Below are 25,375 nucleotides of genomic sequence, written 5' to 3' on the forward strand. Positions count from 1 at the left end.
GCTTTATTTGTGATTTGTTTGTATTTACATGGCCGTATTTTCAAGACACATTCCACTGTGAAAAAAAAAAACGTTTCTTGGAGATTTATATGAAGAGAGAGCATTTTAAAGTATTTATTTCCATTTGGGGAATGAATAGCTCATACTTGGGGGCAATGACCTCTTTGTAAGCCCAATACAATGATCCCCACTGTACAAAATACCCCAAACACAATGGAGTGGGACTCACGTTTCATAGCTAATCCAATAAAATAATAAGAGTTATGTCAGACAGAATTAGACAGAATTGTCAACGCGTTACACTGTTTCCATCAGTCGAGTAACACTCGGTGGACCCAGGAAATGGACAACCTTTAGCAATTATCATACTTCTACTTCATCGATGGGGAATCAAGGTGTTGGTATGCTGGTGGTCCCCGTGGACAAATATTGCATGGGATGTATGAGCCATCTCGATGTATGTTTATTTTACTCTCAGGTTTCCCACGAGTGAGACATCATTATGCATTACATGATCTTTGTGTCCGTCACACCAACTTCCTCCCTTTTTCTTCTTCTCTGCTCAGTTCGAAACAAATGTGAGACGTGACAGCGCCCCCAGCGTTATTGTGCGTTCAATGCATATGTTCAATCTGATCATGGCGTGTTTAAAACGGCAACAGACACGTAATAATATGATGTATCTTTTGATGTATTTTAATTATTTTCTTTTTCTTTTCTCCCCCCCCGAATGCACATTTTTTAGAATTGTCTTGATTGTTTTCACATTGAGCAGAAATTAAAAACGTGGTGCAACACAGAGTGCAATTTAAATGAAAAAAATATTGTACAAATTAATCAGAGAGGAAGGAAAGTAACACAGTGAAATTAAGCTAGCTCAATAAATTAGACATTCGTATGCTCGTCCTTCAAATCTTCAGAACTTGCCACAAAGGGTGCTCCCATCAAAACGTCAGGGATAAGTCCAACAAAAGCCTTTGACAGTCTTTTTCAGCACAGCTGGTCCCAATCTTGAATATTCAATATATCCATAGGATTGCATCATGTGTCATTCGATAAGGTCCTGGTGGGATTGGAACACAAAGGTATTAGTACACAGTAAATTCCCCAGTGTTAAAAATTCAGTGTCAAAGTATATTGACTCTTTCAGAGCTTTTACAACACTTGCAAGAGTAAATAGCCCCCAGTGTTGGTGTAAATATTCAGAGTTAAACATGTTTGTGTAAAATATACAGTGTTAAAGTGAATTGACTCTGTCGTGCTGTAAATACTATACTACAAGTGTTATTTATATTTGACACCCGGACTAGTATTAATCAAAATGAATACTTCTCAGTGTAGTGTAGAGTAAAATAATAACTCTTACCAGAGTTCTGTTAACACTAAAATATTAACACTATGTTCAGTGTTAGTTTAACACTCTAAATATAAGGAACCATATGTTCACTGGCTGAGTTAAAATGTACACTTTAAATTGGCACTGCCAATATTACTGTGTACACACGGGGAAATTACACAATAGCTTACAACTGTGATAATAGTGACAATTCCTACATCATCTGATTCCTGCAGGCAGGCCGTGCCATTGCTGCTGGTGGCGCTTTCAAGATCGGCCGTGGTGCCGTTGTCTTCATCCTGAATCCGGAGGTTGGAGAAACGATACACTGGCGACCTGTGGAGGGCGACATAAAACCAGAAGGATCAGCTAACTGCTGGGCCCGTAAAGGTTCTGTCTGCATGCGGCACAGAGGTGTGGGTCGCTCGCCTGTTCCTGTAAACCACCCTTCTGACAGCGAAGACGGCGGAAACGATCACAACCAGGACGATGACCCCTGCTCCTGCACACACCAGGATCAACACCAGCCTCTCTCGCTGGGAAAAACATACGCAACAGCTGTTATGTTCATAAATACTTCATGGACAACTGAAAGGACACACACACACACACACACTCATTAGAGCTCATCTACTGACCGGTGTGTCAAAGTGTGTGACTGGAGACGAGGACCTGGCAGGTGGCCCGGGGCTGGGTTTAACACCACAGGGTCTGATGACTGTCTGCACTGCGAGCTGAGGACTGAACCCCCCCTCACACCGATCACTCGGGACCTTGCGGTACCTGCACACACGGTCGGACCTGCGTGAGCATGCGCAGGAAGAGGGTCTCTTCATTCAAAGAAACCGAAAAGAGCGCCTTGCGTTACCCTGCTGTCAGCAGCTCATCCTCCTCTCCGTTCAGACACAGCTCCAAGGTTTTATTTGCAGCGCTGCGTTGCCTCACACACTCTGAGGTGTTCGCGTGACGATCGTAACCGTAGTCGCTGTTGAAAAGGACAGAGGTGAGGGCTTCCCGAGGGAATCGTTCTCCGCGCTGCCTTGGGCCAAAACCCGGTCCCGTACAAGCTAACGTTGATTCTGGATATTCACAAGTCATAATATCGAAAAGTCGCAAGCAAACTGACGTACCATAAGTAATCTGCTCTGGTGCACAGGCAGGGGCTTTGCTTCTTGCTCACCACGAAGCCTCGGCCATTTCTGCACACAGACGGTTTCTTTAGCCTCCGGTAGGTCTCCTTGACCCCCAGGAGACATCCGTTTCTCTTCAGGTCTCCTCCGCCAGTCGCATGAGCCAACCACTCCTCGTAGTCCTCCTCGTGACCTAATGAAGCACCAACAATCAGAACCGTCACTGACAATCGTTTCATATTTGCCGGTAAAGTGAAACCAAAAAGCAGTGGATACACCCTCTGTCGTACTTATTTCCCATTACAAGACAAAAGTGTGTGCACTGGTTTCAAATCCAAGTTTCCCATTTGATTTCAGCTATTGTTACCTTCGCATTGAAAATGCGGAAGGTAATGTTTTGATCGCCGTGTATTTATTTATTTATTTATTTGTATGCGTGTTATTCGCATAAGTAAAAAAGTTTGAAACCGAATCGCATGAAATTTGGTGGGATGATTGGTTATTATCCGGGGACCATTTGATTAGATTTTGGGATCGATCGGGTCAAAGGTCATGGTCAAGGTCATGAAAAGGTCAACATCTTCTTTTTACCATAGCGCGGTCAATTGTTATCCAATTGGCATGCAACTAATGGCAAAATGTTCATAATTCAATGCCCAATCTTGTGATATGCGAAGGTATGCGCTCTACCGAGTGCCCGTTCTAGTTTACAGTGCAACAGTCAGCTGTTGTTTCATCAGGACTGTGGGGCGGTGATTCGATAAGATTGGATTGACGGTGACCAAACAACCCACAAAAGTGACATCACTGATAACCGTCCATACTGATCAATAAACCAAGGAACACAACACGGGGAGGAGAGTAAACAGAGGAACATGTAGTGCCTATAAGTCTCACAGGTTCTTAGAAGGTTAGGCTTTGGAAGGTCCAAGGTCATGGGGTTGAGAGACAACTCGATGCACCTGCTACCAGATGGTAGCATATATGAGAATAGACATCGCAGTAGATGGCATTCTGGCCTCTTGACTCACACTCTCTCGTAATGAGACTCTGGAAGTCAATGGTGACGGCCACCCACATGGGCTGGCCGTCCTCCTCGGGACGGAAGCCCCACACGCTGACGTTCATGGCCTTGGTCCCCGGCTCGGACGCCAGGCCTGCGAAGAAGAAGGGCTGTTCCGTGAAGTTGTAGGACTTCCAGCATTGGCCCTCGTCTGTGGAGAACCTGGTGCCGAGAAATGGCGGCAAAAAGGTATGTCGTGTGAGTATCTTTCTGCCCTCCTGCGCGTGAAGTAAAGATATCTGTTCTGTACTTGATAGTCTTGACTTGTCCTTCACGCTGGGCCTCCACAGCCACAATGAGACCCCCAGAGTCCAATATGCTGTAGTGGTGAGGACCTCTCAGTGTCCCCCTCCAGTTGTAACCCCCGTCTGAGGAGACAAACACATCGGGGTGCTGCGACGATGACAGAGAGTCGCCCACAGTGCCTGGAGAAGAGAGGAGAGCATCCGCGTTATCTTTGAGCTAAGATAAGGAATCCAAAGCTATGGTGAGAAATCACAGGAAAACATTTTTTTTTTCATCCACTGGTTCATTTTTTCTTTCAGTGTCAAGAAAACACACACACAATACATATTAAGGTATATTTACTACTTTGTTGTCGTTATTTGGGACTTTAAATTTCTCTTCAACTCACAAAAGTTGGCATAAAATATGACCTTGTTTACATATTTAAACATAAAAATGTTCAGAAAACGTAACTTTAAAAACGGTCTGAAAGTAAATCAACTGGGGAAGTTTCATGGTGATATCCAATTTGTTAATCAACCAAACAATTAATTATTTCTCAGACAGCCACAAAGTATCTCTACTTTGGTTGCACTTACACCACATTTTCCAGTTTCATATCTATATTCTGAAGGTTTTTACAGAAGGGTTTATTCATATATAATTCATGGTCTGACTTATACAGCATTGTATCCCTGTTTAGTACCAAAATAAAAGAAGTAAATAGAGGAACATTAATGTTCATTTACCGTGAGCGATAACCAGACCAATAGCCGTCGGCTCAGACAGAGCCAGCATGGGAACGATGCGGATGTTGCGACTGTGCTCTCCGTGAATATGAATGTTGCACTGATGAAAAACACACAGATTTTACACACATTTCAGTAGCAAACATATATATATATAAATATATATACATATACAGTATATATATATTCCAGTCTTGATGTGCTTATTGACATACTGACTACAAATTAGTCAGTATTAGTCAGTATGTTCATATTTTTCCATATAACCTACATTTTTGACTTGCTCCCCACATTCCACATTCTCAGGTTTGTTCAGGTGTCTCCATGTCCCTCCTCTATTAAAGGAAATGACAGATCTGATACGCCCATCTGCAACAAAACACATAGTTCAGGACATACCTCAACACATGACTGTGTATAAACAAGCAGTTTGATGTAAGGAACGTAGTTAAAACGACACATAATGTATTTTTTAAAGGCTCAGTAATTTCCCAAACTTTTTTTAAAAAGCAAACGTCACTCAAACAGGATTGCATGCGTTTAATGGGGACTATTTTCAGTGGTGTAATAATACACATTTGGTGCTCTGGTGAGTTGCAACCGCAGAATGGTGTATGTGGGATTGACTTGAAATAAACTAATAAAGTGTCAACAGTGTCAACATTGTGGCTCAATTGTGTGGTTTTAATAGTTTTTGCATCACAAAATAAAATAATAAATTCAATGCCCAATTGCGTTGGTAGAAACTAAGTAAACGGTGGTTTAATGACACAGGGAAGCCTCATACCCTCGTCTAGTTTGTTCGTGAGGTAGACTCCTCTCAGGGACGTGATGTTGGTGAAATCGCTCTTCCTCTGCCCGTCAAACAGGTGGCGCTCCAGGGATTTGGAGAACAAGATGCCTCGGTCATCTGATGTGTACATGGTTCCAAAGAAAGTGTCTGTGGTGAAACAGAATACAGCAAGAACAGAAACAAAGGAGCACGTTAGTCTCTTCCAGTGAGACAGGCGTGTGGCTATATGTAGAGTCAAGGGTCAAAGGTTAGCCTGTTTAGTTATTTAATGAAACTACATTGTTGTTGTATTTAGGAATGACTTTCTTTAGTTCGCTGTAGTAACAGTGATGTCTCTACTTGAATGTAGTCAGGATTTGTTGATGTAAAGAATTTGATCCGTTATGATCATTTGTCGAAAACAATATTTTTTCCTTGGGAAAAGGAACCAAAAGGCGGCTGGCTACACATTGCACTTTTTTATAAATACGACGTGTTACGGAGAGAATCGGCACCTGGGAACAACCGATGCAACGCACACACAAATATTTCGACATCAGCATAATAACGTCATCATCAATGATGTTTTTTATTGTGTGACGCTCGCACACGAGTCAGCTAAAGCCAAGAAGGACGAGCTCAGCTGAGAAAGGCGATGGAGGGGGTTTACGTTTCTAGTGCGTGTGTGTTAGTGTGTGTGTGTGTGTGTGTGTTAGTGTGTGTGTGTGTGTGTTACACCCTGATCCCAAGATATGTTTGTCAGCTTTTGCAGTGTAAACTAAATCTCTCTCCCTCCAGCCAACAAAAGATAAAGCCCCTCTCCCCTTCCATATCTCCCCTATTTATCTCACCAGTAAAGTCCCGACACCTCCCCGGTGCACCTGGAGCGCTTGGCAGGGAAATACATAAATAATACTAATGTGAGAGGAAACAGAAATAGACGCGAATAAGAAAAAGAGACTGAGGGGGGAAGGGAGTGAAAGAAAGGAACAAAGACTCGGCCGCTGGACTTGCAAACACAAACACAATCTCAGTGCGACGGAATGATTTGTCAGCAACACCAAGAACTTGTGAAACCAGTTGTAAACCTTTTCCGTCAAGCTTTTCCATGACAACAAAAGGAGCTGAGAAGGCTCTGTGTTCATGGTGTCTTCACAGCGCTGGCGGATCGACGAATATGCATCAAGCTTCGTGTGTTTACGGTGGTTTTCTAAAGTGTGTATGTCTTCTGAGAGGAAGATATGGACAGAGCTGTGTGTGTGTGTGTGTGTGTGTGTGTGTTTCACCTCCTGGGTTGTCCACATGCATGAAGAGCATATCTACATCTCCATCCAGGATGGAGTAGAACTGCAAACACAGAGAGAGAGAGAGAGGAAATGTATTATAATAAATAATGATAACATTTGTGATGAGTAGTTTAATTTTCACTATAAACGTCGTGAGCGAGGCTGTGTTTGTGCTGTCAACAAGGCGTGCATGTGGGCGGGCGTTTTTCCAGAATGTGTTCAGTTGGTGTTGAAAAAGGAAATGTTGCCATTGCTGTTTTTATAGAAAAGCATGCGTGTGTGTCTGAGAGTTTAAAACTTCCTCAAACCCGAGTCGGACTCAAAAGTGCAAGAGAAACAAACGACAAAGGATACTTAGATAAACATCTGTACAGTTCCCGAGGTGGGGCAGGTTATCGTTTGAAATATTTCAATACACGTGTTGATACAAAGGGTACAAATAAAGCAGCCACATGTCTGAGGTGACAAATGTTGCTTTTTTGTGCTCAAATAAAATACAACTTAAAAAACTTGATAGGAATCCGGAACTATCTGATGAAAGAAGGTTAAACACAAGTCGACAGGGTGGCCGTTTAGAAAAAAATCGAAAGTTTAAAGCTCACCGCTTACCGCCATTTAATTAAAACATTTTTTTTTTACCATAGTTTGTAATAAACCGGAAGCTTTTCCCGGAGCACCTGAGAAGCTCTTCAGGTGAACTTTGTGTCATCTCACCTGCTCAGTGGAGGCAGAGGGGAGCAGCGCTCGACTGAAGGTTTCTCCTTGGTCTGACGAGAAATACATGACACGAGGGGATCTCTGGGAGCAGAATACCGCATCACTGCGTTGTTATTGCTTGACGTTCTCATTTTTGGATGTGGAATTATCAAAAAAAATCGAGTAAAATCAGGCTTTTGCATTCACGCATCTTACCGGATCCTCCATCACGGAGAAGAAGAGAAAGGCTCCTATGTAGCCAAAACTGAAGATGTCCTCGTGGATCGTGGTGAAGGTCTTCCCCAGATCTGTTGTCCTCTTCAGCAGGAGATCCCCTCTCTCTTCGGCCTCAACTGTGGAAGCGAGAAGCAAGACTTGGTGAGATGAGACGCTCGCCACTCTTATTGATTGATTTTTTCCATCCCCTTAATTCAATTAAGCACTATATTTTAGCTGAAAAACTACATCTTTTGGAGTGTGGATGGAAGGCACAATCCCCCACATCTTTTTTTAAAACTTCATTTCTTAATGAGCCGCAAGCCCAAGTTTATTAATCTATTGTTTTAGTGCCGTTTCTGGTTTCTGCTGGCTTACTGCAGAAAGGATTTCATCTCATGGGACAATGAAGATCCAAAGTAAACAACAAACAACCACACACGGCTGTTTGTTACTTACATTTCGATTGCACTTCAATGACACATTTCATTGCATGTCAACATAAAAAAAGAAACACATGAAACCAGACGGCAAAACGGCGAACGTTTGTATTCCAGTCGGATGTGATGTTTGTGTTTAGGGGATTTATCCACCACAGAGGTGGAAATGTCATAATCACTGGCCGCATGTCATCCAGCTTCTTCACCTGCATCGGTTCGACTGCGGCTGAAGAACAAGTTAATGCCGGCCCCCCTGATGGAAAGAGGAAGTTAAGAGAAAATGTCACAACCGTTTCCAGAAGAACCGATTTTACTCATTACTTTCAACCAAGATTCATTTCAAGCAAAACACGGCAGTCAAATTGTGGAAACGGTCCTTCGGCCTTATAAAGTACATGGTTCATCTCCAACATGTGCTTTCTTTTCGGCCCTTCACTGTGTGGTTTCCTGTTTATTCTCACCATGAGAAAGAATGCACTCCATCATGAACTTTTGTCCACTTGGCGCCAAAGTCCAGAGAGAGCCACAGACCGCCCTGCAAGGCAGGAAGAAACAGAGGAGTGTTTACCTGCACTTAAAGGTGTGCGCTTGGTGTGTGTGTGTGTGTGTGTGTGTGTTGACGTGGCCTTGTGTGTGATATAATGAGTTGTTTTCAAAGACAGTAAGAGAAACGACATTTACGGCCGCGTGCGACTCACATCAATGCTGAGTGCCACCAGGTAGTCCGGGTTCAGGAAGTGGTACGTGATCGGCTGAGCCAGGTGGAAGGGCAGTTGGATGAACTTGAAGGTCGCGCCGGCGTCCGTGGAGATGAAGATGATCCCGCCTCGGTTATACACCACCGGAATGTCTGCTGTCAGAATCACCTGTCGATTCAAAGCAATCATACTTAACACAAAGAGAGCAACACAATCTTCTTGCTTCCAAACTGCATTTTCTTGTTTCAAAAAGCTGTCCTTGTGAATGTCCCTCTGTCTTAATATGTGGACGACAAGGTGAGCTCTGTCTCAAGATTACGTTTCATGATGCCGTTGCTAAAAAAGGAGCGTGAAGTGGTTTGAGGATGTGCAGAAAGTTGACCGGACATGTCTTCACACTTGTGTCGTGAGGGAACACCGCACACTCCTCCGGCAGCGCGGGTTCCCCAACAGGAACCCTCGACTCTCTACACTTGGGGTTGACTCACAGAGCTCCCTGGTCCAACGCTGACTCCAAACTCCTCCCTTATGAAGGTGTTGTTGATCTGATGGGAAATGTCGTGGAAGGATTTCGCATAATCCGTGCTGATGAGAGAGGAAAGAAAGAACAGGTTTTCACCGCCTGTCTGAGTTCTGCTCTCTCTCTGTTTCCTGCGCTGAATCAGAGACTCGCTCACCTTCGATAAAGTCGCGAGGAGCCGCCTTCGATGAACGAATCTATCGGAGCGCTAAATGTTGACAGCACCAGGACGACCTGCGACATGATGCAGTGGGATGGAGATTACAACAACGTCTGAATCTGGTTCAGATAGTTATGGTGATGGAGTAAGATATCATTTGAGTATGACATTTCTAATGATGAAGGAGCTTGATTAGTTTCAAAAGGCTTAAAAAAGGTTAAGAAACAAATAAATGTCATATTTTGAAATTAAGAAAACGCATACACAACCGCAGAACAGTCAGCAGTATGAATTGTGAGTTTCTGTCTGACCTTGTGCTATACTGATGCTATATACTCACCCCGGTGCCGTCGCCCACCCATGTGAGGATGACATAGGAGCCGTCATCGCCGTTAAAACCGGTCTAAAGAGAGAAGAGATGTTCACATGACAGCGTCGCCTCGGAAGTTAAAAAAACTAAACGTCATGAAATGCGATTTAAACATCCTGTGAGGGTAAAACAAAACAATGCTTGCCAAATGGCTGACTGGGCTGATAAATATTACCAACAATGTTCAATGGATGGTTATATTGATCATCAGTTTACACAAATGCCATTTCAAAAGCATCCTGAAACTTATGTTTGTCTCATATAGCTCCACTCGTGTCTATTACAGTGTGTTTATTGTGGAAATAAATGTTTCACCTTGAAAAAAAGCCAAACACATCACTTTCTGAGAGAAAGTGAAAATAAGTCATTCGGAATCTGGGATTCATTTTTCACATTTAATCAAATAAATTAATAATAATCATATGGCTTTTGCCCCCTGTCTATTCACCAAACCTTTCCCAGCTTCAGAACAATACCACTTCACTCAGACACACCTCACCTCATGCGTATTGTCATCCAGAACCTTGTGCTCGACAGGGGTGAGGGGGGTCCGGCAGGAGGTGAAGGGGGGTCCGTGAAACGGCCTCGTCTCCCTCCTGGTGCGTGCGCGCGCTCGGTCCTGGCTGTCATCCTGCTGAGTCCGGTGGAAAGTCACCGTCCTCCCCCCGCGGTTGCTGCTTTCAGCTCCCAGAAGAAGGACGTGCAGGAGGACCACGAGTCTCCAGATCATATCCGATGAGAAAAGAAGGTGAACTCGCTGAAATAAGAAGATCAGAGAGCGAGATGGCTGCCCACACTGACTCGGCTCTCAGAGCAAGTGTGGGTGGAACGAGCTTGGGTCCTTCACATAAAAATAAAAAAAGTGCCGTGAAGTAGTGCGTCCTCCGCCAGCAGGTGTTTCTGCCCGCATCCAGGTGACCTGAGCTGCGGGGAGGATTTTACACAAGTGTGTCAGATGGAAACGTACCGTGTGGCCATTTGCAAGAAAGGTACATGTGGGAATCAGCGGGAAGTTCATTTGTGCGAAGAAAAATAGAAGAAGAAAAAAGAAGTGTAATAGCAGTAATAGAGCAGTTCTGACACTCGAAGGGGGCGTGATGCAGCATAACAGACCACTGTGTCTTCCTGATTGAATTGGTAGTGGAACAAGTGAACGCAAGAGGACGTCGTTCGCCTGCGATGCTCCCCGCTGACTGACTCTCCGTTGGTGCCAAATCGCTTTTACGCACAACAAATGGGAGCATTGGCTGCAGTAATCGGTCAATCCAATGCCTGAAAGTCGTGTGGACAAACATGTATTGTTTGAAGCCGCTTATTCTTCTACAATAAATCTGAAGACACCCAGATGTGTTGCCTGGGACCGTTTACTGTATCCTATATTGCAATGAGGAACAGATTACGCTCAATGCTCAGTGTTGAGTTTATTCCATCTTACCTTCACCTCATATATATTGTTTGGACCCTTTCAACTGGAATCAAGTTTATATGTCCCTCAATATTTTTTTGTATGTTATCCAGATGTTAAATTCCTGAAATATCCTATGAAATCCCAGAGAAATATGTACATCATGACGAGCAATGTTGGTTATGGCTTCATGCTGTTCAGGGGAACCACTCATTAAAGGAGGAGAGGTCAAATCAGCCAATATAAAACTGCTACTTTGGTACATTATTTTAAAACATAAAAACCTAATGTTGAATGATCTCTGGCGGCGTGTGTGTGTGTGTGTGTGTGTGTGTGTGTGTGAGAGAGGAGTGTAATGGAGGGTCTGCTTCTCCGGCCTTTGAGCACAGCACACCAGCCCCAGGTGTGCTGACTAATACTGCCCCGCAGGCCTGGAGACAGGTGGGTAAACCAAGAGGGGCTGCCATGAAACGCCAATCAGACATTTTTTATGCTTTAATTTTGGAAAACAAGTTTATAATTATACACACAGCCGATATGGAGCATTCATTCGCTTTCATTTGGGTCGTGCTTCTCGCCGTGTGGTGAGACACGGGAAAATTGCAATCATTCAATCCAAATATTTGTAGTACAGTTTCGTTATTTTCCGTCTATTCAGATGAGTGATCGCTTCACTCCGCTACAACAGCCACAGTGCATATCCCACCCCAGGTGCAACACAGGTGCAACTAGGAGTACTCGTTTTATTCATTATACATCGCACTATACTTTCTAATTTGTTTGTATTCAATGCCATGCTGAGCGGTATATTATTTTATACTATATGAATGCATTTGATGTTCTAGTTACCTTCGCATTGAAAATACGGAAGGTTATGTTTTGATCGCCGTGTATTTATTTATTTGTATGTGTGTTTGCGTGTTATTCGCATAAGTCAAAAGGTATTTAACCGAATCGCATGAAATTCGGTGGGATGATTGGTTATTATCCGGGGACCATTTGATTCGATTTTGGGATCGATCAGGTCAAAGGTCAAGGTCATGAAAAGGTAAACATCTTCTTTTTACCATAACGCGGTCACTTTTTATTCAATTGGCATGCAACTAATGCCAACATGTTCATAATTCAATGCCCAATCTTGTGATATGCGAAGGTATGCGCTCTACCGAGTGCCCGTTCTAGTTTACTTTATTTCCCACACCACTTTGCTGTACACTGTTAGTTGGTGGTATCATATCACATATTACAGACACTATCACACTATTAGTTCTAATAAGTACTCCTCTGGTCATGAGTACTTTTTGCTTTATAATTCTAAGTCTCATTGTTAATGATTCATTGTTTTCTTATTTGTGTTCAACTTTCTGTGTGTATGTGCTTATGTCTGTCCTTGTGTTGCTGAAACAACTGAATTTGTCCTCTGGGGATCAACAGAGGCTTTTCTTATCTCCTCTCACATCTGTCATTCATTACTGTTCTGACTCTTACTTCAGTAGTCGGGTCAGTGTGTGGGTGGCCGTCGTGCTCCCGGTACACTCAGTTTGTTTCTGTGGCCTTTCGACAAAGCTCTTAACCCCGGAATTGAAGCGTTGCATATCACGACCCGAGTTGATGGCGCCGCTTTCTGTCACCACACGGGGGAATTCCACTGCTGCAACCTTATGACTCGGAGACGCTCGTGGTTCAGAGAGTTCAACTTGCCGACTCCGTGTTTGAACATGTAACGGCTCTACGTCACGAATGTACCGATTGGGATTAACTTTCTTTCACCAATTTGTGTACAAAAAAACAACCTAGAATTACCAGCTAACTGAGTCCATGTCTGTCCACCAATGTCATGATTACATTACCTTAGACTGACATTATCCTAATTTACAAATTATCCCGTTGACCACTAAACTCGTAAAGCAATAAGCCTGATCCACACATTAACCGACCCAACAAATTCAAACAAGCTAAAAGAGCAACATCGGTGATTACTCCCCGTCTTTCATTCGTTTGAGCGATCATGTTCACATTACGCTGGTTCATCCGTTCTCTCCAACCTACTCATAGACCAAAGGGACACGCCTCATCACAGCGCACCTGTTGCGCAACCAGCCCTTGGAAAAGGGAGCGAGAGCTCTCATAAAACTGTCCCTTCCCGCCTATCCGGGCCGTGCTGGGACCCGTATCTCTCGGGGCCCTGCCAATGAGACGTTGCATGAGATATTGGATGAATCAGTCGTTATGAACATGACTTGACTCGTTCCTTCAACTCAATTTCTTCATGTTGCTTTCCATTTGACACAGTCCTGTTTGGGAGGAAAGAGTCAACCTGCTGGGCAATTTTCATGCCCACTGTGTTGGGCAACAACGCAAGACTCTACCCTACTCAAACCCTGAGTTCCTAAATCACAGTTCCAGTATCTTTCACTACATTCAATACTTTTTTAGCCAGCCTGGCTTGTAACTATAACTCTCCAGTAAACAGTTTCTTTAAAAAAGCCTCAATTTCTACCCGATGCAACACCACATTTATAAAATCCTTTTATTCGGAAAAAGACATTAAAAAGACTAAACATTCTCATTTTAGTGCAAATTGTTGAGTAGTGCTGTAACCGTTCTCATCAGGTATATCGCTGCTTGAACACAAACTGAAGTTTGATAGCACATGACGTTCCCAGAGGCATTCTGGGGGACAGTGCATGCATACCAACAATCTGTGTAATGCAGACGCAAGTCAGACATCAGTGATGTACCGTCTGTCCATCTGTTGCCACGGTAGCCAGAATATCCATCTAGGGTCCCGTTGAAATTCGGGAGCAAGACGTTTCCCTTCATGAGCAGATGTTTTTAGTCGGAGGCGATCCTCTCCGGTGGCTGCCCGAGGAGAGGGGCCTCCGTGTCTGCTGGTCCAGGTCCATAAGGTAGTGATGGTCCTGGGCGTACATCAGACCACCAAAGGAGTCCACGATTCCATAAAGGACTGCGAGGAAGCTCAACGCCGTTCCGACAAAGTACAACGTGAGGACTGCTGCCACCATGGTTCCCTGTGGTTAATTACAAATGGCTGCAATGGAAAACAGATTAATTCGATTTAGGGTTAGTTAGGCTACATTCTTTGAGATATTTCAACTCTAGTAGGTAGATATTCACATGTTTTATAGCAGTCATGCACGCATAAATAAATCTTGACAATTGTTTTCAGATCTATTCCAACTACAGTATGCATGTTGAGTTTTTTTTGCAGTACATATGGATTTTAAGAACAGGAATTGGTCGAAAATATATCTGGAAAGGAAGCTACTGTTCCTCAGACCACACTTTACAGGAAGAGCCAGGGTATTGGTGCATTTTGAGGCTGTTAGAAATAGAGATTTTAGGAAGATAATCAACCCCAAAATTAACCTTTACTCAACTGGTTTTGTTCATATGTGCTTTAAAAACACGACTCTATCAGCTTCTCTTTCTTTTCCGAAAAATACATGTTAAAAGAGTTACTGTGTTGTCACCGCTCTTTGCTTTTACTGCGGTGTGACTCGAAACTGAAGCCATATAGCTGAAAGCTAAAAGGGGAAATAAAATTACGGACGCTTCGGAAACGAATTGAAGGCAGCATCCCAACAGAGCGCGCGTGGCTTCCGACACGACGTGGTGTGACGCGCTCAACCCGCATCTCTCCGCGGGTGTAACGACGGTATGTGGTCGGTAAATTAACTCACCGGAGGCTCGGTGGACTCTCCGTGTCTCGTTCTGTCTCTCTCTCTCTCTCGCTCGTTGCTGCTTGTCGGGCTGACGGAGTCAGGTTTCCATCCAAAGTAACCCGCTGATATCTGTTGCTCAAAAATGGAGTTTGGCTTTTTGGTGTTTCCTAATTCGCCGAGAAAACTCTCCGTCCCGCTGGAGCCGAACCGCCTCTTCTGCCGTCTGTCCGCCTCCGCCGCCGCCGTATGAGCTGCACATCAAGCGGGCTGCGGTTAATAATGCGTAAAGGTGACATCACTTTGGTGCAGCAGCAATCATATCCTGATTGTTCACAGCCGGTGACCGCAGGGCAGCTCAAAAGTTTCCATTTCATTGTTATGTGCGCTTGCTATTTTTAAATAGGTTTGTTGTTTATAGTTTGTGATTATATTTCCTGTAGATGTTCAACTCCTAAAAGCGTGTTGCCAAGCCAGTTATTTTTTACACTGCCTTTATTTTTATTTTTATGGAATGATTTGGTGTCAAATACATTGGGGATGACATTAAAAAAAACACACACTAGGATTATTATTATTATTATTTTTATTATATTTTGTCATTATCGAATGTAAACACAGCTTTATATTTATCGGGCTAAAGTTGGCATGCTCACAATGCTATAAGGCATGTTGGTGTTTTCTATGTATGGAACCACTACCTATATAATTAGCACTTAACACAAAGTACAAGTGATGCATGTGGTTATGGTAATTATAGCTTTCGGTCAAATGAACATGCCTTATGACAAACAGGAGGGAACAGGGGAACTCCACCAAAGACTGTTTCCAAAACTTTGGGAATATGAAGCCTTTTTTGTCTCCAGAGGGTGCTGCACAAAATCTGCTGAATGTCGAGATGTCACTTGAGCGGCGGTTGGGTCTGAAGACTTTACAAGCCTGAGAAATAATTGGTTCAGAGTGGGTGGAGTTAAGCTGTGTGGCATTGGAAAGAACCGAGTCTACCAGTGCTTTCTCTATAAGATACGATAGAGGGGAATGGAAAGGTCAGGGATCACCAATGTCGTATATGATTCATCCTCTGGTGACAATGAATGTTTATGGTGATCAATCCTGAAGTCCTTGAGATATTTCAGTCTGGGTGGACAGACTTTCAGTTGATCTCTTAGGGTTTTAGAAACTTGCTATCTCATGATAGAGATGCCATATTTTACCCAAATAGAACATGTTTAAATCCGGTCCAAAGATGTTGACTTTTTTGTTTTAAAAGGTTAGGTTAACATTTGAGTAATGTATTGGACGTGTGTTCTCAGTGACTCAAAGCCCAGAAAAGAGTGAGCAGGCAATGAGTGCAAAACAATGTACGGTAGTTAAATAGCACTTTTACGACTGACATATCTTGATGGACTCGCTACGACATGTTCCTACACACATGGATCCTAACCGGAACAACTTGTTTGATGACCTGTCGTCTTTTAACAACAAAATTAATGAATCTAGCTACTTTTTAATATGTTCACACTCCAGACTTTTTCTCGAGAAATGTTGGAAATGTGCCCATTCAGAAGAATTAGTCGAGTAAAATATGCTGTTCCATGGTGGTTTCACTTCCCCTGAGGTTTTGGCACTGTTTCTAAGGAAACTCCAACTGGTCACTGAGCACATATGAAGGGCCAGCTCTTAAATCTACACCAATCATCTGACAAGAGACGAATCAGTACTTCATGGTGGACCGTTGTTTAAAACATGGTAGGGTCACCTTCCAAGACAATATTGCTGGAAGATGTGAGACAAGAAAATGTTTTACTCACACAAGCCTGCACACGTGTACAGAAATTGCTCCGTGCGTTGCTGGTTGCTTTAGTCCGTCACGGCTCCTTTTTTCAGAGACGCATGGACCGTATTGTGATTTCCCCACGGTTCAAAAAAATAGTGCACAGTTGCGTAAGCAGCTTTTAGAGTCTGGGTCTGCTCACTGCCAGAAGTTGACACGCAGCCAACAGTTCAGATGACTCACCTGCAACCACACATTACATTCTTTTGTTTTTCCTTTTCGCTTCCTCGACTCAAAGGTGCTGGCTCTCAAGCAGGAACAATGGTATTTCATTATAATTCATGTTAAGCTACTACTTCACGAGCAGGTTAGCAGAGCCACTTAAAGGCACACACTGGGACAGAGACAACGAATCACAGGAAACTCTTAAGTCAGTTGACACAGAATCCGTCCAATCGTTGACCGCAGGATCATTTATAAGTGAAGCAATGAGCACATTATGGTGATTTACATGAAATAATGAAGACAGAAATATTCCAGTCTTTGACACTTGCTATCCATTAGCTGGAAACATATTCTAATTTGCTTCCTGCAAGTATAGAGTTGGCTATCAGTGCAGGGTAGTAATACAACTGCACATAACGAAATCCCTAACTCAGTACATGATAATGGCGTGTGGGGCAGTAGCACGTTACATCCTCTAGGGGTCAGTGTGGGGCAGGAAAGAGCTCAGCACAGGGTTCTTTGAGTCTCGCTTGACTGCATTTTAGTACAATACTGTGTGCGAGGAAGTTAAATTGTTTCAGAATTTACATTTTCTTAGCATTCTTGACATACTTGGAAAAGTACGTGTGTTGCTAATAATATTAACAATGGAACTGTTCCACTCAAATGTGTCATTAAGCCGTGACAGTGAGCCAACATTCACAACATCAGGACCCTGTAACGGATGCAGGTCAAGGGAAGTCAGCCATCAGTAATGTCATCAGGCACAGTGCTTTTCCTGCTGTCGCATGCTCTCTGACAAATGCCTCTCGTGTATATACTTTTTCAATTTGGAACAGATCAGTCAGAAACATTATCTCCACGTTTACCCACCTGGGAAAACGGTTGGATTATTGATGAGACGTTCTTCTCTGCACCCACGGCCACACAAGCTGTCTTTATTATTTGGTGAACGGCCAACAAAAGTTTGATCTTGCGTTTAAGTTTGTTCTTTAGAGTTACTGGTCTGTGCTGGGACAGTGCTTCACAGAATAAGAGAAAGTCGTACGGACAGTTGAAATAAAAATATATCCAGTAAAAACGGTACAGAAAACTTGATAATACGAAAAACTAGTCAAGTAAAATGACAAGAGTGAGAGACAACCAGTTGACTGTAAAAAGAAACAAGCACCTTCTTGTAAAAGTAAACTTTGAGGAGTGATAGCGAGTCAATATCTAGTTTTAAGTCTACATATTTGATAAATAAAACTACTACTCACACCGTATACAGCTTGGTTGTCTCTGAGTAAAATGAAGCTGCCATGTGTAGTCGTCGGTGTGCTGTGTGCCGAATGGGGAATGTGGATTCTTTCATCAACGTAATATTTAAAAAATCAGGCACATCTTGTCTCAAAAAGATGCAGAAAAATTGGTTCACGCGTTCGTTACTTCTAGACTGGATTACTGCAACTCCTTATTATCAGGCTGCTCTAATAAGTCTCGTAGGTCCCTCCAGTTGATCCAGAATGCAGCAGCTCGTGTTCTCACTAAAACTAAGAAAAGAGATCACATCACTCCTGCACTAGCTGCTCTGCACTGGCTCCTAGTAAAATCAAGAATCACTTTTAAAATTCTTCTCTTAACCTACAAAGCCTTGATTGGTGATGCACCATCATATATTAAGGAGCTTGTAGTACCATATTGCCCCACTAGAGAGCTACGCTCACTAAATGCGGGACTACTTGTAGTTCCTAGAGTCTTAAAAAGTAGAATGGGAGCCAGAGCCTTTAGTTATCAAGCTCCTCTTTTATGGAACCAGCTTCCAATTTCAGTCCGGGAGGCAGACACAGTCACCTCGTTTAAGAGTCGACTTAAGACTTTCCTCTTTGACAGAGCTTATAGTTAGGGCTGAATCAGGTTCACCTGGTCCAGCCCCTTGATATGCTGCTATAGGCTTATAGCTGCCGGGGGACGTTTAGGATGCACTGAGCACCTCTCTCCTCTTTTTTCTCTCCTTAGGGATGAATTTTCATCTCTCCATCACACGTTACTAACTCTGCTTTCTCCCCGGAGTCCTTTTGACTTCACGTCTCATGGGGTCATCGGACCCTATGAGACGGCATAGATCCTATCTGCTGATGGATCATCGAGGTCTGGGTCGTGGAATTCCTGCTACCAACTACGCCACTGCCCTGTTGAGACTCCGCCCACTGTTGAGACTCCGCCCACTCCTCTCTACCTCCATCTGCCTGATGGATCGTGGAGGTCTCCATCGTGGAATATGCCGACTATGAACTATTCATACACTCTGTCATATTCATTGAATGTATTTTAACTCTAAATCTGTCCTTCTGGTCACATGACATCCTGGAGAGGGATTATCCTCTGTTGCTCTCCTGAAGGTTTCTTCCCTTTTTTCCCCCTGAAGGGTTATTTGGGAGTTTTTCCTGATCCGATGTGAGGTTTTGGGACAGGGATGTATATGTGTACAGATTGTAAAGCACTCCGAGACAAATTTGTAATTTGTGAAATTGGGCTATACAAATAAATTGAATTGAATTGAATTGGATATATGGGTAGGTGGCTGTGGATCAGCTGAATTTTGGCCCCGGGGTTTTTGTAACTCAAGCTGTCCTGGACTTTCTCTGAGTTTACAGAGCTCTCACCACAGCACCAGGATACATTGTCCAACATGAGTAAAATGTAGTTTTATTAAAATGTCACTGCAGAAGCAGGTTTTACTGCTACTTCTGCCTGCTCTACATCACCTGAGTTCTTCACTATTGCTCATGTGACACTATTATTATTTATGAAAATAACCGCAGCAATAACAGAAAAATTAAACGCTTGAATATAAAACAATCCCAATTTCAGTTTCACTTCAGATAAAACTTTTCGGAGTGCATTTTATCCATCTTTTAAAAACATCACATGATAGAGAAGGCAACAGATTTATTCCAAGTGAAATGAATTACAACTGCAGATTCAGATCATCTGATGCATCATGTCATCAGTGGCCACTTGCACACAAGGAGAAAAGGAGTACTCCCTTGTGCTGACTCTGTATGACTCTGATTTTGTCTCAGCCAATAAGTGTCCACACTGTGCACATGACATTCATTCTGATAATTGTAATCGAACGAGGAGGGGCCCGTGCACAACCCGAGGACATGCACATGTGAAATTAAGAGTGTGCTCCCATGCACGGGACACGGACCCTTTTAATGCCGTTGATCACACGATTTGAAGGTGCAACAATGTCTACGCTCAGAGCAGCAGGATCTCTTTGAAGGAAATCTCCTCTGGCCCGATCCTCCTCCTATTGAATCAACATCAATAACCATTGCACAACTTTCACTTTATAAACACTGAATATATTTAGCATTTTCTTCATCTAATTTTCTTGAATTTAATATGTTCTGCTTTTATTGTATTATATATATATATATATACACTACCGTTCAAAAGTTTGGGGTCTAAATTAAATCTCAAACAATAGAAAGCCATGATGATTTAAGAGAACTCTGAACTGGCATAAAACAATATATATATATACACTACCGTTCAAAAGTTTGGGGTCACCCAGACAATTTCATGTCTTCCATGAAAACTCACTTTTATTTTTCAAATGAATTGATAATTGAATTGAAAATATAGTCAAGACATTGACAAGGTTAGAAATAATGATTAATATTTGAAATATTAATTTTGTTCTTCAAACTTCAAGCTCAAAGGAAGGCCAGTTGTATAGCTTATATCACCAGCATAACTGTTTTCAGCTGTGCTAACATAATTGCACAAGGGTTTTCTAATCAGACATTAGTCTTCTAAGGCGATTAGCAAACACAATGTACCATTAGAACACTGGAGTGATAGTTGATGGAAATGGGCCTCTATACACCTATGGAGATATTTCATTAGAAACCAGACGTTTCCACCTCAAATAGTCATTTACCACATTAACAATGTATAGTGTGTATTTTTGATTAATGTTATCTTTATTGAAAAAACAGTGCTTTTCTTTGAAAAATAAAGACATTTCTAAGTGACCCCAAACTTTTGAACAGTAGTGTATATATATATATATTGAGCATCTTTTCAAACTTGATATTTTTATGTTTACTCTGTAACTTTGCTTAATGCTACAAACAAATGTATTCTATCCATCTGTTCATCTCTATCTGTCTATCTATATCAATCTATCTATATCTATCAATCTATCTCTCTATATCTGTATTTCTATCTTGGTCTATCTATATATACTGCATCTGTCTAGCTGTCTATCTATATATCTATCTCTATCTGTCTATCTATCTATCTCGTCAAGATTACAAAAGGTATTCCTCCTAATCTATTTCAGGTGCTAAGAGTCCCCATGTGTTATCTTCACTGAGTGGGTGAGGGGTTTCCATCGCCATGTGTGGCCAACGAAAGCGAGTTGTGAGTGGGGAACTTCAGAGGACGGGCTAAGAGGATTTTCCATCTTAACGTCTCACCAACTGTCACAAACAGTCGGTGACCTGGAGGTGATCCCTCTGAGAGGAGTGGGGGGGGCCACTTTTGAGTCCGTGCGGCGGGGAATCCTCTCCACTGGGTAAAAATATACCGTTCAGCTCAGTTTCGCACAAACCCGACAGAACAACAGATAAGTCAACGCATACATTCTGTACATTGCACACGATGTACTTCCCACGAAAGCCACAAGTCATTTCCCCTTTTCTGATGTCTAAAAGAAGCAGTGACTTGTGGAAAGCTGGAGCTGGAGTAATAAAAAGCACCACATGGTTGTAGCCCATAGGGTGCTTTGGAAACCAGTGTTTGTGTAACACTGGCACGTTTGCAGCAGCGTCGAGGTACAAGTACATGTCGTGTTAGCTTGTGGGTCTAGCCTTGGCCTCTTGACTTCATTGGGAGGTGGAGTGTGTTACGCCACAACTTATTATTGTACTCTTGCATTGCACCCGGTTTACTCCGCAACAGATTGGAAACCCAAATGTTCCGTGAGGCCTGCACAAAGCACAAGACGCAACACTAAACATCCCCGTGGGTCCTGGTGTGAGGAGCTCAATGTATCATACGAAGAAACACGCTCCTCTGTGCCAATTATTTCCATAAATGTTATGTTTGCGAAATGCATTTGGTTTCATGGCACGGACGACGGGCCGCAGTAGCCATCTCGCCATTTGCCCGTCACTCGTCCAGCTGACTTTAATTCTGCGATCCTCTTTGTGTAAAGGACGTGGTGCCGGCCATAGAAAGCAGGAATTAGCCCATCCATAGAGAGGGAGCGCGACGTGGAGAGTTTAGTTTAGTTTAGTTTATTAAGGATCCCCATTAGGCTACACCGTAGTGGAGACTATTCTTCCTGGGGTCCAGGCAAAAAACATTACATACAATACAAATACATAAAATGCAGTACGGCATGATCAATTATCACAAAAAACACTTAGACTTTGAAAACAACATTTACATTAAAAGTAAAATAATAATACCCAAATATCTTAAATACCTAAAATAAAAACCTAATCTACTATAATTTTCTTTCTGATAATTGCTGCCTTAAGTTTCCTTTTGAAATCACATTTATTTCTTGTTAGAGTCACATATGAGGGGAGCACATCCCAGTATGCAATGGCTCTGTACATTACTGATTTCTTAAGTGCATTGGTTCTGGGTAGAGGAAAAGTAAAGTGACCATTTAGTGCCTGTCTAGTATTATAACCATGTCTCTCATTTGCAGGGGATAGCTGTGAAGACAAACTGACAGGTTTCTGTGAGGAATACACATTATTTAAAAACAGAGCTTCATGGGGCACTCGGCAGCACAGGAGCACTCCATGCATCTCGGAGAGGAACGCTCAGGGCAATGGCTGCTTTATCCTGCACACCAGTACGGCGCGGGGCTCCACTCAACTTTCCATTACCCTCGGCCCTCGTGGCACAAGCGCTCATGCGAGATTTGGCTGAGAATATCAGCGCGACAGCCTCTCCACAACAACGTTCTGCTGCTGGCATCATTTCCACGGTGACACCCTCTCAGTGGGAGAATCTCCTAGGTGACGCCCTCTATTGACACGCCTCGAGGTGGCTGGTTGCCTTTTTGTAGGCAGGTGCATCTCGTGCAGGGGCAGACGGAGGAGCCCGACACAGGTCGTCTTCTTTTTCCGCGTTCTCTCTCTCTCTCTCTCTCTCTGTGGGAACACCTTCGCATATCCGTATCTAGTCTGGAAGGCAGCGTAAAAAAAAAGGAAGAGCAGACACTGGAATCCACAGATAAGAATATTGAGAAACAAAACCGAGAGTCTCCATTTGTTTTGCAAATGGTCATTTCATCCAGACTCGGGTGATGGAGTTCATTTGATTTGGAGGGTTTAGAGAGGTCTCCGGTTTTGACACAAATGTAACCTCCACCTGTTGGATACTTTCACTGACTGATCTGTTTGAGAGCGGCACCGCAAGGCTCAAAGGCCACTCCGAGGCACTGGATTCAGAGACTGACCTTGGACGGACGATGGAGGGATATGGTTATGAGCACTTTGGTGCGGATGGAGCGAGGGAGAGCCAGGAGGTGGATTATCGGAGAATTGTAGGAGACACTCAGCCCCCGCATACCGACGTCTCACCAAGGGAAGGCGAACAGTACGTCCGGCAAACCTCCCAGAGCCATGGGCATGAAACGGCAGCCCAGCGGTACAGCGCCACGCGCATCCAGGCCGGTCTAGGCCCAGAGAGGTGAGATTCTGGGGGAAATAAATGGAGAATGAGACAACTTTTAGGTATAATTCAAACAGTATAGGATAAGAAAAAGAAGAAAAAATCTTATTATTTTCAAAATATTTTCACAGAAAGGGTGTTTGTAGCTATTTTTTTGTTGCAAATCTTCATGCTGCTAAATTATATTCCTTCATGGGAGTGTGGGAGTTCTGCAAAAGCATTCATGAAAAGTCACAAAAGAAAAAGTTTTTGAAAAAGATGCAATTGAAACTAAAAGACAAGACCAACAATGAAATGGAAGAATGCCATAACAATTTCCACCCTCCACGCCAATATCCAATTTGAAATGAAATGGCAAAGTGATCTCAGTCGTCATGATTCACTTTCACTGGCTGTGCTCTCATAAGAATGCACATGTAAATGAACTTCATGCCGCCGGGTCAGTTTACATGTCCACACTCACTCACATTTAGATCAGTTTGCAAATGCCCTTCAGGTCAAACTCCCTTGCTCCGGATGACAATTCCTTTTTGAGTAGCAGGATAAGGATTAGCTAATACTTGTCTCTTTTAAGAGCAGATGGCATAACAACAAAGAAAAAAATGGCTTATCTTAAATTGTCAGCCGCTATTTTGAACTTGTGCCCTTTTGTGCACACGGACAATTCTGTGATGCAACAACAAGGCAGGAGAGAGCAGCATGCCCGCGGGGAGGATACACAAGCCGGAATCAACTGCTGCGAATAGCTACAGTGCATAAAGGAACCACTGACCCATATCTAAAATGACCCACATTTAATTTGACACAAACACAGGGTAGAAAACAGATCCCTTGAGTCACCTTGGCAGAGCGATCCAGCAGCCCTCACTTAAGATTAATATGCAACAAGAGAGCATTGCGAGGCGTATCAGGTTACAGGGGAGACCACAGTGTACTCCATTGGATTCAATGTTTCTGTCAGTGAAACATATCTGCAAGAAATGATCAATAAAACGGAAATGCCAGGCCCGAGAATAGTACTGATGTGACTTCTTAGCCTGTAATTCAAGTAAATCATAGATGTACTTTAAGTGTAACAGACTATGGGACTTCTTTTTGGCAGCAGAAATCACAAAACCTCTATCGGACGTGAAGCACTTTACTCGGCTCCATGAAGCTACAGTAGAGGTGATAAAAGATACTGACAGCCTTATTTTCAGTTGCGAGAAGGCAAAAGTGATTTTCTGTTAGCGTGTCTGCAGCTGACAGCTCGATGACATGAGCAGCGCGCCAACATTCAGTCAAGTAATGTGAATGCGTGCACGTTTTTAGATTAACTTTCTTTGCCAGAAAGTAAGGTGACTGTCCAACCGCCATCCTCACTTGGAGCAGTTGAGTGTGTATATATATATATATATATATATTGTTTTCACTATAGTTCACTGTTATATCAACTTTTGTACTGTATACACATATATATGTATACAGTGGATATAACAGTGAACTATAATATATATATATCACTATCTTTTTTCCCCCTAATACCTTTTATAATTTGCATATATATGCACATTATAAAAGGTCTTAGGGGGAAAAAAGATAGTAAATTTGATCTACATCAATCATGTGTGTTCCTCTAGGCTGCTTCTTGAAATTGTCATCATGTGGTCATTTCAGTGCAATTAAACCAGTTTAGATGTTGTACATGTGACCTGGATTATGATGCTTTCCTATTAGTGTTAACTAAGTCATGCTCATTCACAGTTGCCATTTACTTCCACTATATGTTGCTTTAATTTTCATTACACACAAAAAAAACAAAAATGTTGATGAAGTCATACTTAAACTGCAAAAAACAAAAAAAAATGGAAAAGTAGTCAATAACAAGTCAGAGTTCTGCATTCAAACGGACGGATAAGTATATCTCAAAATTAATTGTGCATCGTAACCTCTGC

The 25,375-nt window shown here is 42.8% G+C and overlaps 1 protein-coding gene across 5 annotated transcripts; it reads right to left on the reverse strand.

Moving 5' to 3' along the window:
- Positions 1 to 441: 441 nt before the first annotated feature.
- On the reverse strand, positions 442 to 16,941 carry si:dkey-159a18.1 (sortilin). 5 transcript variants are annotated; one of them, XM_056425295.1, is made up of 23 exons: positions 16,767 to 16,941; positions 14,771 to 16,626; positions 10,161 to 14,118; positions 9,632 to 9,694; positions 9,289 to 9,365; positions 9,100 to 9,196; positions 8,612 to 8,779; positions 8,375 to 8,448; positions 8,120 to 8,166; positions 7,474 to 7,610; positions 7,276 to 7,359; positions 6,562 to 6,622; positions 5,291 to 5,443; positions 4,775 to 4,872; positions 4,504 to 4,603; positions 3,780 to 3,954; positions 3,498 to 3,691; positions 2,467 to 2,659; positions 2,205 to 2,321; positions 1,975 to 2,119; positions 1,766 to 1,872; positions 1,555 to 1,672; positions 442 to 1,063 (listed from the first exon to the last, which is right to left on the reverse strand). In XM_056425295.1, the coding sequence occupies exons 3-23, from the start codon at positions 10,389 to 10,391 to the stop codon at positions 1,049 to 1,051; spliced, it is 2,454 nt and encodes an 817-aa protein (XP_056281270.1). In that variant the 5' UTR covers positions 10,392 to 14,118; positions 14,771 to 16,626; positions 16,767 to 16,941; the 3' UTR covers positions 442 to 1,048. The 5 variants fall into 5 exon arrangements, 4 of the variants coding, with proteins under 4 accessions (XP_056281270.1, XP_056281267.1, XP_056281269.1 ...); XM_056425292.1 differs by having other exon boundaries at positions 14,771 to 15,003; positions 16,561 to 16,941; XM_056425294.1 differs by having other exon boundaries at positions 14,771 to 15,019; positions 16,561 to 16,941.
- Between the last annotated feature and the right edge of the window lie 8,434 nt (positions 16,942 to 25,375).

Source organism: Pseudoliparis swirei, chromosome 10 (genome assembly GCF_029220125.1).
Source record: "Pseudoliparis swirei isolate HS2019 ecotype Mariana Trench chromosome 10, NWPU_hadal_v1, whole genome shotgun sequence".
In the NCBI taxonomy this organism is placed as follows: Eukaryota; Metazoa; Chordata; class Actinopteri; order Perciformes; family Liparidae; genus Pseudoliparis; species Pseudoliparis swirei.

Bases quoted from the DNA above. Each gene is read 5' to 3' on its own strand.
- si:dkey-159a18.1 (XM_056425295.1), bottom strand. From the start codon at position 10,391: ATGATCTGGAGACTCGTGGTCCTCCTGCACGTCCTTCTTCTGGGAGCT. The intron at 8,449-8,611 runs GTGAGTCGCACG...CCTGCCTTGCAG, and splicing joins TGGTGGCACTCAGCATTGAT to GGCGGTCTGTGGCTCTCTCT. The intron at 6,623-7,275 runs GTGAGATGACAC...CTGTGTTTGCAG, and splicing joins CCTCTGCCTCCACTGAGCAG to TTCTACTCCATCCTGGATGG.